This window comes from Cucurbita pepo, chromosome LG17 (assembly GCF_002806865.2).
Source record: "Cucurbita pepo subsp. pepo cultivar mu-cu-16 chromosome LG17, ASM280686v2, whole genome shotgun sequence".
Lineage (NCBI taxonomy): Eukaryota > Viridiplantae > Streptophyta > Magnoliopsida > Cucurbitales > Cucurbitaceae > Cucurbita > Cucurbita pepo.
In genome coordinates, this window is record NC_036654.1 from 1,297,052 (window position 1) to 1,311,571 (window position 14,520).

General features: G+C 37.3%; 3 protein-coding genes across 3 annotated transcripts; 1 reads left to right on the plus strand and 2 right to left on the minus strand.

The window, feature by feature from the left end:
- Positions 1–343: 343 nt before the first annotated feature.
- Positions 344–8,453, plus strand: LOC111778485 (COP1-interacting protein 7). The gene is made up of 14 exons (XM_023658342.1): positions 344–538; positions 678–738; positions 1,075–1,254; positions 1,352–1,472; positions 1,551–1,602; positions 2,399–2,451; positions 2,528–2,583; positions 2,761–2,913; positions 3,020–3,228; positions 3,534–5,101; positions 5,825–6,700; positions 7,304–7,712; positions 7,969–8,031; positions 8,112–8,453. The coding sequence occupies exons 2-14, from the start codon at positions 680–682 to the stop codon at positions 8,144–8,146; spliced, it is 3,834 nt and encodes a 1,277-aa protein (XP_023514110.1). The 5' UTR covers positions 344–538; positions 678–679; the 3' UTR covers positions 8,147–8,453.
- An 876-nt stretch (positions 8,454–9,329) lies between these two features.
- Positions 9,330–11,772, minus strand: LOC111779007 (putative protein phosphatase 2C-like protein 44). The gene is made up of 5 exons (XM_023659034.1): positions 11,379–11,772; positions 10,894–11,187; positions 10,201–10,456; positions 9,916–10,013; positions 9,330–9,785 (listed from the first exon to the last, which is right to left on the minus strand). The coding sequence occupies exons 1-5, from the start codon at positions 11,409–11,411 to the stop codon at positions 9,648–9,650; spliced, it is 819 nt and encodes a 272-aa protein (XP_023514802.1). The 5' UTR covers positions 11,412–11,772; the 3' UTR covers positions 9,330–9,647.
- Positions 11,773–12,544: 772 nt separating this feature from the next.
- On the minus strand, positions 12,545–14,035 carry LOC111778129 (60S ribosomal protein L14-2-like). The gene is made up of 5 exons (XM_023657792.1): positions 13,943–14,035; positions 13,739–13,840; positions 13,126–13,255; positions 12,938–13,050; positions 12,545–12,840 (listed from the first exon to the last, which is right to left on the minus strand). The coding sequence occupies exons 1-5, from the start codon at positions 13,943–13,945 to the stop codon at positions 12,787–12,789; spliced, it is 402 nt and encodes a 133-aa protein (XP_023513560.1). The 5' UTR covers positions 13,946–14,035; the 3' UTR covers positions 12,545–12,786.
- Between the last annotated feature and the right edge of the window lie 485 nt (positions 14,036–14,520).

Here is a 14,520-nt window from a genome sequence, read left to right on the forward strand (position 1 = left end):
CTAATAATTATGTAATTTGAATATTTTGAATGGACACTTTTAAATAATATAAAAATATAAAAAAATTAAAAAGAAATTGGATAATATAAAAAAGTATGACCAATTTAAAATATAAATGCTAATAATAAATATTTAAGTAAATAAATTAGGATTAAATATAAATATTTGAATATATAATAAAATATTAATATTTTAGATTAAATAATCTGAACATAATTCAACAAAGATAATCACTCTGACTTCATTTGTATCGCTGTCGGGTTTGTTTTTCAACTTTATTCAGGTTTCCAAATATACCCCTCCTCTTCTCTCCATTTTCCCTTTCAGCCCAACCAAAAACGGTTCCACTCTCTTTCCTCTCTTGCTCTTGGATTCTTCCGCTGTCGCAGCTCTCTCTCTCTCTCTCTCTCTCTCTCATGGCAGCTGCCATTAAAGCTCATCTTTAGAGCTAAATGACCTTTCTCCCTTAGGTGTCTTCTTCAACCTTTTGGTTAGAGTTTAGAGCTCATCTTTTGCTGGCACAAACTTGCTTATTTCGGTATGCTCTGTTCTTTCGCCGATTTCGTTTCTTTCTCCTGTCCTTCTACTTCTTGTTCTGATCTCACGCTTACGGCTATTTCGTTTGTTTTTGTATTGTACTTGTTGAGTTTTGTTGTTCTGATTGTTTTCTGTCTCAGCAATGAAGTCCTCGACTCAGCTTGATTTCGCTACTTTTCAGCTCACGCCTACTCGAACAAGGTTTATGTTCTTCCGTTATTATACGAGTTAATTTATAATTGTTAGCCAATGTTCGAGGAATTAGATTAGATGGCTTGCTTTTGATTTGCTGTCTATTGTTCTGATGAACTTCTTTGTTTCATTCTATCCGCCATGCCGCGTTCTATTTTAGAAGCCGATTCATGATTTTAGTGTTACTTTCGCGTTGATTAGTTCTTGGTGCATAATATCCTTTTCGTTTTATTTTGTTGAATTTTGTTAGCATATTGACTAACTATCACCATTTTCTTCTAGGTTTTTTGTTTCATAGCATTTCTTTTTAAAATCAAGTATTTATTCCTTTCATTCACATATCAGGTGTGATTTGGTATTATCTGCAAATGGGAAGTCTGAGAAGATAGCTTCTGGTTTGTTGAATCCTTTTCTTGCCCATTTGAAGATTGCACAAGAACAGATGGCCAGAGGTGGTTATTCCATTCTTCTTGAGCCAGATCCTCGCAGTGATAGAATATGGTTCACAAAGGGTACCATGGAGAGGTTGTATTGATATTATGAACATTTGCCTTAGTATTGAGTTTTTTGGGCAATTCATGTTAGTAGATAGTCATATACTGATGAATTTTGCCACCATTAGGTTTGTCCGATTTGTAAGCACCCCTGAGATTTTGGAAAGGGTGTACACTATTGAGTCAGAGATCTTGCAGATTGAGGAGGCAATTGTGATTCAGGGCAACAATGACATGGGGCCTAATGTTGTAAGTATATTCTAGCGTATTAGTAACACTTATCATGTTGACATAAAATCCATCTTTCAATCCAGTTTCATCTGACAGGTAGATGACGAGCAAGGAAAGCCTACAAAGCCTATAGAAGGTGCCACCGAAGGTACTAAAATCAGTGGAGGCCTGTAGAATATTTTCTTTCCTTTTCTTAACATAGATTAGTTTCTATTTGAGTTGATCTCTGATAGGAATGGCATTAGAAATGTTATGGAGGTAGACAATATTTGTTAGCGGTGACATTAAAAACCGTGGAATTGACGACGAACCAAAGTAGACAATATTTGTTAGCGGTGGGCTTTTTACAAATGGTGTTAGAGTTTGACACTCGGTGGTGTACCAATGAGAATGCTGGGTCCCCAAGGGGGGTTGGATTGTAAGATCCCATATCGGTTGGAGAGGGGAACGAAACATTCCTTGTAAAAGTGTAGAAACCTCTCTCTAATAGATGCGTTTTAAAATCGTGAGGTGGACGACGATACGCAACGGGCTAAAGCAGACAATATTTGCTAGCGGTGGGCTTGGGCTGTTACAAATGGTATCAGAGCCAGACAATGAGCGGTGTGCCAGCGAGGACGGAGAGGAGAACGAAGCATTCCTTATAAGAGTGTGGAAACATTCTCCTAAAAAAACGCGTTTTAAAAACCGTGAAGTTGACGGCAACACATAACTAACCAAAGTGAACAATATCTATCAATGGTGGGCTTAGGTTGTTAGTCATTTTTCCTTGTTCTTTTTTCTTATGGTGCTTCTTTTTTCTTTTCTTCACTCTTTTCTTTTTCAGAATATTTTTTAATATGAAGCTAAAGTTCTGTTAACTAACTCAATATTTATGTGCCTTACATACTATGCAATTTTTAAAAATAAATTGATTCATGAATGAGAACACTGGTTTTTAACAGCAAGCAAGTCTCTTCTGGATGGTAATGAGGAGAAAGCAATTGTTCTGTACACGGTAAGTGGTACTCAAATATGCTCTTTAAACAACTTTCAGTTTTTTATTTTAATTTTCTTTGTTTAAAACATGTCAGCCAGATGCGCACTCACTGGAGACCAATGGACATACAGTGTTAGAGGAGAACTCGAAGTACATACCATCTCTAGTCATTGTCAATTATGTTCTCTACCTGCTAGACTCAAATAGATTTGTAATATGATCTACTCTATGAACAATGGCTAATACTCATTTAGTTAAGGGCAATTATCTAGTGAAGATTTATGACTTTTGCTGCGAGTACTTTTAATTTCATTTAATCCCTTTTAGAGCTCAGCTTCTGAAAGTCCTGGAGACACGCAAAACTATGCTTCAAAAGGAGCAAGGGATGGCGTTTGCTCGTGCTGTTGCTGCTGGTTTTGACATTGATCAGATGTCACCATTGATATCATTTGCCAACAACTTTGGAGCCTCACGATTGATGTATGAAGAGATTCATATTTTCAGCTATATACAAAGAGCATTATGTTAATGTTTGCATCATTTTTCTTGCAGTTAATTAATGTGAATTATTTGCTGCAAAAAACAGGGATGCATGCGTAAAATTCAAAGAACTATGGAAAAGAAAGCATGAAAGTGGCCAATGGGTCGAAATTGAAGCAGCAGAAGCACTATCCAGCCGGCCAGATTTCTCCCCTTCCATGACTGCATCAGGGATTATACTTACAAGTATGACTGACAAGCAGACAGAATCTCAAATTGAACCATCTTCAACAAATAAGGGGAATGCAATTGCAGGTGAGATATGATGATAACATTAGAAATCTGACGGATTTTGGTTAAAAATGTCTCTTAAACTGAAATCTTCCAAGTTTTGGAATGTTCATGCGGCATCATTATATTTATGAAGAGTAACAACCATCTGGCTAACTTTTAGTGATAGTCTAATCAAATTACAATTAAAGCTGAACTTAGAGCCTCTTGGTTTTGTATCAAATCCGTGCTCTTAGAAACTCTTCATTTATTATATGTGCTTTATAGAATGCTTCTCTTACTCTTCTTAATTTTGGGTTAAAGGATTTTTTGTCCACTTACTCGCCCAGATGGAAACCCGCCTATGATATACCAGTCACCACCAGGTCACCAAGAGTATCTTCAAGGGCAGTATCCTCCTCATATGTACCCTCCCTGGCCCATCAATTCTCCTCCAGTTTCATTACCTGTCTTCCAAGGATATCCTATGCAAGGAATGCCTTACTATCAGAACTATGCAGGAAGTAGCCCTTTCTTTCATCCGCATTATCCAGTAACAGAGGATTCTAGATTTGGTGACGGTATGAAAATGGGAGGAAAAAGGCATTCCATGGAAAGTGGAGATAACTCCATTGGACCAGAAACATGTCAGACGAATGCTTGGAAAACAAGAATGCCTGATGATGCAGGATCAGAGCAAGAAGATTCAGAAGATCAAAGAAAAGGTAGTCGATTAGGTAAGAAGAAATCAGGCGTGGTTGTCATCCGCAACATCAACTACATTGCATCGAAGAGGCATAACTCATCAGGCAGTGAAACGGATTCACAATCTGAAAGTGAAAGTGAAGAAGGAGATTCACAGGTTATTAGTCCAGAAATTAAACACAAGAAACCTAATCGATCCTCTAGGAGCAAAGGAAAGCATCTAAATTTTGGGGATCAATCGAACACTCCTGCAAAAACTGATTCCCCTGAAGCTGAAGGACATTGGCAGGCATTCCAAAACCTTTTACTTCGGGATGCCAATGAAGAAAAACATCATGCTGATCAAAGTCTGTTCACCATGGAAAGGGAAACAAAGCAGAAAAGGCGACAGAATAAAGTTGGTGATGACCCATTAGTTGCTCAAGGATGGAACAGAGATGAAATCCAAGAAAATGGTACTACGGGCATTGATAGAGTTGGTGGAAGAATCAACCGTGTATCAAGAGCATCAAATGATGAATTATTAACTTCCAGAAGAGATAGTCTATCAGGGGATAGCCATATGAATGTGCAGGCTACAGAACTAGATGGAGGAAGAAATGGCTACAGGAGGCCCGGTAGTGATGATTTTGTGGTTTATGGACAAAAGGGTCAAAGTTACTCTAATGGCCACTTGGATCCATTAGCTATAAATGGCTTTGATAATACACAAAAAAGCTATGATAAAAACTCTTCAAATAATTTGGATGGTGATTCTTACATAGTTCCATTGAGATCAATGACAATGGATGCAGTTGGAAAAGAAGGTAGAAGTGCTGTTGACATGGATTCTGAGTTTCCATCTTCAAATCATAAGGCAGAAAACTTGTCCAACAGAGTTGCTACCTATGAGCCAGATGTTTTGAATCTGATGCCAAAGCGTGAAGCAGAAAATGAGCCTGCTGGTTATGATCCTGCTTTAGAATATGAAATGCAGGTCCATGCTGGACGCGTACCAGCTTCGGATAAAAAAAAGGAAGTGGTAACTGATGTTAAACAAGGGACTAAAAGGTTGGACAAGGATCGAAAGCCAAAAATTACTCCTGATAGAAAAACTGGGGGGCCAATAAGGAAGGGAAAACCTTCTAAGTTGAGTCCTTTGGATGAAGCAAGAGCACGTGCAGAAAAGCTAAGAGCTTATAAAGCTGATCTCCGGAGATTGAAGGAGGAGAAGGTATTATGTTAAAAATGTTTTTCTTCACAATCATATCTATAAGCAGAACCCTGAATCTTGAGTAGTTAAGTGATATGGGAACGAACTATTTATCCCGCATGTATATTAATTTTCTTGCAAGTCACGTCCTAGTTGCAGAGTTTTTTTCTTTTTCTTTTCTGGCTAGTTTGTTCTGGACATATGACTGGTTAGAAATCAAAAAACTCCACAATGGTATGGTATTGTCCACCTAAATTAGCCAATGTGGGACTCCCTCCCAACCTTCCCCCCCTTGAACAAAGTACACCATAGAGCCTCTCTTGAGGCCTCTGGAGCCCTTGAACAACCTCCCCTTAATTGAGACTCGACTTCTTTCTCTGGAGTCCTCGAACACCTCGAACAAAGTACACCCTTTGTTCGACACTTAGTCACTTTTGACTACGCTTTCGAGGTTCACAACTTCTTTGTTCGACATTTGAGCATTTTATTGACATGACTAATTTAAGGGCATGACTCCGATACCATGTTAGAAATCATAAAACTCCACAATGGTATGATATTGTCCACTTTGAGCATAAGCTCTCATGACTTAGTTTTGGGCTTTTCCAAAAGACCTCATACCAATGGAGATGTATTCCTTTAGTTATAAACCCATGATCTTTCCCTAAACTTGCTAATGTGGGACTCCCTCCCAACAATCCTCAACGTAACTATTCTAATATCTTACTGGTTTTTTCTATCCAGGAGGAGGAGGCAATAAAAAGAATAGAAACTTTGAAGCTAGAGAGGCAGAAGAGAATTGCAGCAAGGGGTAATAGCACATTGCCCTCTCAGCAAACTAGAAAGCTATTGCCAACAAAAATGTCACCCAACTCTCAGAAAGGATCAAAATTTAGTGATTCAGATCCAGTATCATCATCTCCTCTGCCAAGGTTCCCTATCAGAACGGCTTCAATTAGTTCCAATGATTCCAACAAAGCTGCAAAACCCAGCAGATTGATTGGTGGAAAGCAATCAGCTGGAAACAGGTTAACTCAATCTGTATCTTCGTTAGCTAAGCTCAAGAAAGATAACAGTGATGTTTCAAACGACAAAAAGGTATCCATGGCTCGTATTAGAAGATTATCAGAGCCAAAAATGAGCACCAGCGATCATGCTTCTTCCATCAAGACACGGACCACCGAGCCAGCATTAAAGGCAAAAGTAACTAAGGAGACTGAGAACAAAAAAAAGATACCTAATGAGACTGAAAGCAAAAAGAAGATATCTGCTATAATGAATTTGGATAAGAGCAAGGCTGCAACTCTTCCAGAACTTAAAATTAGAACGCCTAAGGGACCTGGCGCTACAATTGGCAACTCAATAGGAACTGAAGGTGCTTGTGCTTCCATGGAAAGAAACACGGCTGAAGTCTCACATCATAATGAACTGGATGACAACCCTGTTGTTGAGAAGACTGTTGTTATGCTAGAATGTGAGAAGCCCTCCATCTGTACAGGAAAACCTGATGTCCCATCAGATTTTTCTGCCACCAAGGCTTTTAATTCCCAAATTGAAGTGTCCGGTATCAATAGAGAATCCATCAAGCACAAATCACAGGATCAGTTGAGTTCTCATGAGGTATGATTGACTGCTGCCTCAGATGTGGAAAGTTTATCAGAGAATTCTTTGAACAGTGTGATGCTTACAGAACAAGTTGAACCCTTAGAATATAAGATTCCTTAGCATTGATTGTAGGTGGAATGCTGCACAATTCTTACCTCTCTCTCCCTCTTTTCTTACAGTAGTTCAAAGAAAAATCATAGTCATTGGAAATGAATATCATTTACTATTTATTATTTTTCCATGATCACTCATTATCGCATGACAATAGTGCCCCCAGAAGGAACAAGAAGAATAAGAAGAGTTTCTTGTAAGGCAAGGCCTACTGCTGATGCATTGGGTAATACTAATGCAGTAACACTATTGGTATATTCAACAGGCCAAACGGTGCTTCAAAAAGATTACATTTGATTATTTTTTTTATTTACATACCTCACAATTGCACTATACCGGTGCTTTAATTGGTATATTAAATGTTTCCGTTTCTCAATCATTTGATCTTTATCGACTTGAAAAGCATCCTTAATCCTTTTCTTTGACTCAACAGATTTCATTATCCTGCCATCCTGCAATGATGCTAAGTTTAATAGATAGCCTTATAAACAAACCTCCTGTGTTCAGGTGACAGCGGATGGTGTAGATCAGGAAGCACAAAAGTTTTCATCTCCTAGTATTGCTGAAAACTTATATAAAGCTCCACACGCCCGTGTATCTTCTTTTGAACATCCTTGCACACGCGTTTCAGAGTATGGAAAAGCAACCCCACCAGATTTGGAGAGTGGAACATCAGGCACTGAAACTGCTAAAGCCTATGTTCCTGATTATGGAAACGCACAATTGGAAAAGATTCCTGAAGCATCAGAGAAGTCTGAGGTAAAAAAATCATCAAAAGGGCTCAGATTATTATTGAAGTTTGGGAGAAAGAATCATAGCTCAGGTACAGATGAGCATAATGAGGAATCAGATAATATCAGCGCAAATGATTCTGAAGCCAGTGATGTTGGGGCAAATACCACTTCTCACAATGAAGGTAACGTACTTATAGAACACATTTTAGTTGTTTGATAATGTCAAGAAGATGACTGAAATGCCTATATTTCTAGTAACAATCAAATACAATTTCTTTAACTATTATGGAAGATTTCTGTTCTTCCGGACTTTTTTAACCATTATGTTGAAGGATGCAAAGTTCAATTTTGACAAAAATGTGGCTATAGATGTTTCCATGTGTATTTTTCTGTGAGCTGACTATATTGCTTTGTTACCCCTTTGTTTGCTGTCATCAGTTCCTACACTGAAAAATCTGATTTCTCAAGACGAAACTCCCACTGCCAGCAAAACTCAGAAGTGTAAGCATTTCCAAAGATTTGACATGTTTCTATTTTCATCATGATTTCGAGATTGAATCCATTTTTTGTTCTTGCTACAGCTTCTCGTGCATTTTCCCTGCTATCACCTTTCTGAAGCAAGAACAGTGAAAAGAGAAGTGCATGACACGACACAATTTTGTGGTGCTGCTAAATATGTATATAAAGTCGAGGAACCATCAAGTTCAACCTTGTGTTTTGCAGGGCGCAAGCCTGATTGGGTTATGAAGAATGCAACGGTTTGTTTTTTATCCTTTTACGACTGTGGCTATATAGAAAAAGTTTTAGTAACGTTATCTTAAACATGGGCATTGTATAGTTTACGTATGTGTTCCAGTGATGAACTTCCCTGTAGTATCCATTATGGCTTTATTAAATGAAAACCAGTTTCAAATTATGCAACATTTGATCTACTGTTTAGCTGGTTGCAGCCATGACCACAAACAGAAAAAAAATGGTGTCTCATACTACTCAAGGAATGGAGGAACATCTCTTGGAAAAAGTCGAATACCATTCCATTGTTTCGTTTCTTCTCGAATGTGCTCATTCGATAACCGAGCTGTGGGACGGGCATCAAGCTTGAAATAGGTACTTGTGTGTTGTTACTAATATGATAGTCAATCATCAATTCATCATCATCATAGAATTTGCTGCCTTTTACTAGTAGTTACTTGCCGTTACCTGTTTATGCATATCATTTTAGAAACGGAGCTATTTACGTCCATATGAATCCTTTCATTTCATTCACAGCACTAGAAAATGGCAGCATTTCTCTCTTACTAGGTTAACAAGATCATGTAATGAAAATGAAAGCTTAACCCCTCCCATTCTTAGGAAAAAGATATTTGATACCCAAATTTTGCACCGTTAGAGGTATGAAAGAGTAATTGCATATGTAATGGCCCACATTTAAATGATGACTAATAGGAGTAGGGTAAGGCAGCTCTATGCTTCTTTGCTCGACTTTCGCTCGACTTTTCATGTTTGAAGTGCAACGATTAAAATATTGATGAACAAATTATAGAACTTATTATTGACTTTTATATTTATGTTAGTGAATCATTGATAATTCTTTTTATGTTATAAGCATCTGCACGAGATATCAACGATTATTGGTGTAAATGTTGGACTCTTTAATTTATAGATATATGAACTCTTTAATTTATAGATATATGAACTCTTTAATTTATAGATATATGAACTCTTTAATTTATAGATATATCAGACATGATATGTGTCGATATGTTAAATGTTTTCTTTTGTTTTGAGGGACATAATCTCTTCTAGTTAAGTCACACTTCAAATAGGTGAAAAGAGAATGAGAAAACAATATATAAATGGAAGGAAGAAAAAAGTTCTTGATTATTATCATACAGCCTTTTTCTGCGATTTGAAAAGGCCTAACTACTAGCAAGAACCTCAAGAACACCGAATAAAATTTAAGCAATAAGCTCACCAAAATTTGCATGATTTTGGATGAGAATTCAGGAATCAGTTTCAGTAAATACTATATGGCTGATATTTACACAATAGCCTTTATAACTCGAACTGTAAACAAATTAGTAAGAAAATAGATAGGAAGAAAAGGATTGATATATTTAGTCAAAACGAATGACCAAACAAGAAATGTTACTCTTGCTCATTCTTGTGGAGGCCTCCTTCGCCAAACACTCTGCTGCTTCCTGTGGGTCTTCCATGTGTCTTATCAGATTCACAACCTCTTGGTTCTTCATAACCTGTTTTTTTTCCCGAAAAAAAAATTCTTAATATATGATGTTGCCTTCAAAACTGGGTTTTCGTACATTTATTAGGAGCCAAGATCTATTCAAGCGGAAGATGTAGATGTTCTTAATGTTTAAATCTTACCTCCCATACGCCATTGCTTCCCAGTACCATAAACTCAGTTTCTGAGTAGACTCTTTTAGTTGCAACCACAATTTCGGAGCTTGTCCGGAGCTTCATTCCTATGAAGATGATTGCTCGAGTTAGTAGTTATCCGATAAACGTGCATACTTGCATTCATATGATAATATTCACTGTTTAGACTTGATCTGAAAGGCTTTCATGCTAGGTATTATATAGTCTTTACATGGGCAATTTTCGAGAATAGGAGTCATTTCTTTCCTGAGAAAAGTTCAAAAGAGAGATTACCGAGAGTTAATCTACGATGCCAATGTTGCTTAGATGAATGATGATCACAGCTTATTTGATGAGCCACACCATCTTCACACACAATGGCTCTATAGTCCCCCATGCAAGTAATCACCAGTCTATCTCCATCAATTACCAAAACTGAAGCTGATCCCATTCTCCAAGGCCCCTTCCCTTCATTTTCATCTCTTGTCTTTGTTTTTGCACTCTGATGCGCTTTCTTCATTGCCTCTGTTCCCTTCCCTTTCATCTGACACTGCAAGTCAAAACAACATTTCATGTGTTTGGAAGTGGAAAAGTTCTAAAAGTGTTCATCCATTAAAAAACGTTCATAGCATATTTCATCCTTTTAAGACGGAGTAGAATTGAAATCCAAAACTCTCAGCCTCACGATTTTAAAAATGGTCTAAGAGGGAGAAGTTTCTACACTCTTATAAGGAATGTTTCATTCTCGGATGGCTCACAACTCTACTACTAGGGAGAGTGTTCTACACCCTTATAAGAAATGGTCATTATAAGGAATGCTTCATTCTCTATTCCAACCGATGTGGGACCTCAGATGCATCCTTTGACCAACCGATGTGGGACCTTAGGTTATGAGCATAACTCATGAAGTGGTAGGTTTGAAGTCCAAAATCCAACCCTCCAACATACTGAAAGAAGAAAAAAGAATGAGGGAATGTTGAGATATACCTCTTTGAAGTTCATATTAAAGAAATGAGTTTGCATGAACTTGATGACTTTGTCACCAATTTTGGGATCAAAAACCCCAAAAAACCATAACTCCACCCCTTCAATCTGCTCTCTCTGCACCACAACTGAATCGTTTTCCGATTCCTCTTCCCAAATACTCGAGCATGACTGATCCGCCACTACGTGATACCCATGGGTCACCGGCGCCATCCACGACTGCTTACTCACCGACACCGATGACGGCCGTCGCTTTTTCCTTGTATTCCTCATCATGAACTTTCCAAATTGAAACGCCTACAAAAATTTACACCATAATCACCCATTTTCAGATTCCCATTTTACAGCCCCTCGCCATTGATGAAAACCGAGGAGAAGGGGACGAAAATGCAATAAACAGAGCTTTCTAAAAAAAACTCCATCAATCAGAGTATTCTGAGCTTTGAAGCAAGAAAGGTCCATTTGAACAAAAGAAAAAAAGGAGTTACCTTGAGTTTGTGACGAATATCTTTAAGACCCATCTGCTGAAATTTGAAGAAATGAAGCCCCTCGATGAACACAAGAAAAATCAAGCGAAAATAATCACATGGGTCAGTGGGATTTCCCTTGTTTACACTGAAAACAAGAGTGTTTCCTGGGATTTATCAATGGGGTTTGGATTTTCTGGAGCGGCGCTTCTTATTGAGACTCCATTTTTGGGGTGAATGAATTGGCAACACAATTATTAATTGTCAGTTAAAATAAGAAACTGAAAGATGTAAGAGTGAAGTTAAGTAACGGTCTGTTTCAGCTTTTTTTGTATTTTGCAGTTCAGGCAGGTAAAGAACTTGACGATTTCTCGTGAAAGATATGAGAATGCTAAGCAAACAGCTCCATTTTTCCCTAACAACTTCCTAATCCAAACTTTTTTTTTTTTTTTTTTTTTTTTTTTTTTTTTTTTTTTTTTTTTTTTTTNATTTTAGTTTCTAACGATTGCATTTTTCAATCTTCAATTTTAATGAAAATATAATGAAACTAAGATATTAATTTTTTAACCAAAATATAATTCTTTTTTATCCAATCTCTTTAAACAAAAATTCCATTATGACCATAGTGGGAGATGGATCATATCAACATTTGAATCAACATTCAACATAATTATAATTGTTATTATTAAGATTTAAAGTGGACTAAGAGCAATAACAAGTGGGAAACATCTCAATTAGTTTTTCCAAATTTAAATTCTAATTAGAGCATTCAAATTTTAGAACCGAAATTACTAAAATTATGATCAAAAGTTTCACTCAACAATAAGGTTTAATTTAAAATGAGATAAACCTGCAAAAACTTTAGTTTAGAAACATAAAATAAAATATAAGCAACTTAAAAAAAGGCATAAATACAACTTAAAAAAAAGGCATAAATACAGATGTATAGATGTACAAAATCAGCAAAGCTTCAATGTTGAAAACGGGCTAATTTAGGAAATGATCTGAGTTTATAAGTAAGAAATATCTTCTTTGGTATGAGGCCTTTTGAAAAAGCCCAAAGCAAACCCATACGAGCTTACGCTCAAAGTAGACGATATCATTCCATTGTAGAGAATTGTGATTCCTAACAATTAACTCATAATAACTCTTCACCTTTCTAGTATCACTTTCTGCAACAAATGAAAGACCAGAATTCGCATTCAAGCCAATTAAACATAAGGGCCTTTTACAAAGAGGATGATAAAGTAATAACAATTAAAATCCAAATAAGAAATTGGCGTATTAAGATTAAAAATGGACGAAGTTGAACACAATGACTTAAAGGCAATGATACTGCTACAAAAAGTTTGGATCTATAAATCAACGACTTATAGATGTTAAAGAAAGTTGACAGCAAAATGGGAAAATCCATTGAAAAAATGAACCTCTAGGCCTCGGCCTTCTTCAACTTCGAAAGCTCTTGCCTAACCAATCCTGCCCTCTGCATAAACCAATCAAAGCCCATAAGGATATTAGCACTTGTATTTAAAATAAAAATTAAAAACAGGAAAATGAAAAAGAAGATAATCAGCACAAACCTTAATCTTGGCCAACATAAGCTTGAACCTGTCGAAGTCGTTGAGAGAGGCTCTTCTCTTCTTAACAATCAATTTTCTGCCCCATGAACTATCTTCCCATTTCTTCTGAACATCTGAATGGATACAAAAACAATTGAGCACAAGCAAATAAAACTAACAGTAAACGCTCATAACAAATTGCAGTATACCCCCAGCTTTCATGGCTTCAATCAGCTCCTTCTTCTTAGGGACCCTTTTAATATCAATTTTGATATCTGTCAGGGAGAGTCTCTTAAAGTTCATTTGAGATCGCTCCATATCAGGGGCATCAACCAGAGCCTGGAAAACACAAAAATTAGCTAGTCAAGCTCATGCAAATGATTAAACAAAATTTTCCATGAAGACACTGATCAATGAGAGATTAAAAAACCAAATTGATAGAACTAACATTCGAAAAAAAAAATGGTTGCAAATTCTACAGAATATAAAAAGAATACTTCTGTAGATAAGCAACAAAACACCAAGTTGCATACTTTAAAAGAACACTTGAATCAACTAATGGAGAATGATCGAGAAGAAATGACAACCACCATTATCATGTTCTTAAAGAAAAATCAAACTTTCATAATTTCAAATGTCAAACCTAAAATTGATATTCAGAAGGCATAATAACAACACAAAAACAGTTCAGTTCAATATCTAGCAGTTTCAGCACTGAACCGTATAATACGAGTACAACGTAGCAATTATGAAGAACTTACAAAACCAGAACGAACTATAACACTACATAAAAACTGTTGATTACAGGAAACGAATGCCTACCCGATTCTGGTCGATAACATCAACGATGACAACGAGCTTTCCGTAGTCTTCACCGTAGTTGACGAGGGCAACCCTTCCGATCTCGACATACCTCTTAAACGGCTAAACAAGCACAACCAATGACCAAAATGAACAGATTGAAACGATCACGATGAAAGTAGAGTTAAAAGAAAAAGAAGACGCGATTTGCAGAGAGAATCTCACCATTTTCGCTGCTTGTTTGACGTAAGCAACTGTGAGAGCAGCGGCGCGATAGAGGAGAGACGGAAGAAAGTGGTCTTCCTGCTCCTTATAAGAGCTTCTATCTAGGGCTCGGAATTAATCGGCTTCATAGACCCATTTTGGATGGCCAGAAATTGGGCCGTCGAAGGAAGTTCAAACCCAAATCCAAGGCTTTGTTTTGGGCCTTCGAGGAAGTTTAGACCCAAATCCCAGGCTTCGTTTATGCCCGCAAGTTTAGCCCAAATCCCAGACTATGTTTTGGGCCTTCAAGGAAGTTTAAGCCCAAAACCTACTTTGTTTTGGGTCGTCGAGGAAAATTAGGCCCAAATCCCAGACTTTGTTTTGGGCCGGAAGTGTAGCCCAAATCGCATGCTTTGTTGTGGGCCTTCGAGAAAGTTTTGGCCCAAATCCAATTCTTTGTTTTGGGCCTTCGAGGAAATTTAGGCCTAAATCCCAGGCTTCGTTTTGGGCCGGAACTTTAGCCCAAATCCCACTCTTTGCTTTGGGCCATCGACGAAGTTTAGGCCCAACCAAGACTTTGTTTTGGGTCTACGAGGAAA

Excerpts from the sequence above, each read along its gene's own strand:
- LOC111778485 (XM_023658342.1), top strand. The coding sequence starts at position 680 with ATGAAGTCCTCGACTCAGCTTGATTTCGCTACTTTTCAGCTCACGCCT. Across the intron at positions 1,603-2,398 it reads TATAGAAGGTGCCACCGAAG|CAAGCAAGTCTCTTCTGGAT; the intron begins GTACTAAAATCA and ends GGTTTTTAACAG. Across the intron at positions 3,229-3,533 it reads TAAGGGGAATGCAATTGCAG|ATGGAAACCCGCCTATGATA; the intron begins GTGAGATATGAT and ends TTACTCGCCCAG.
- LOC111779007 (XM_023659034.1), bottom strand. The coding sequence starts at position 11,411 with ATGGGTCTTAAAGATATTCGTCACAAACTCAAG. Across the intron at positions 11,188-11,378 it reads ATATTCGTCACAAACTCAAG|GCGTTTCAATTTGGAAAGTT; the intron begins GTAACTCCTTTT and ends AAATTTTTGTAG. Across the intron at positions 9,786-9,915 it reads GAAGCAATGGCGTATGGGAG|GTTATGAAGAACCAAGAGGT; the intron begins GTAAGATTTAAA and ends GAAAAAAAACAG.
- LOC111778129 (XM_023657792.1), bottom strand. Across the intron at positions 13,256-13,738 it reads ATGTTATCGACCAGAATCGG|GCTCTGGTTGATGCCCCTGA; the intron begins GTAGGCATTCGT and ends TGTGTTTTCCAG. Across the intron at positions 13,051-13,125 it reads TGAAGCCATGAAAGCTGGGG|ATGTTCAGAAGAAATGGGAA; the intron begins GTATACTGCAAT and ends GTATCCATTCAG.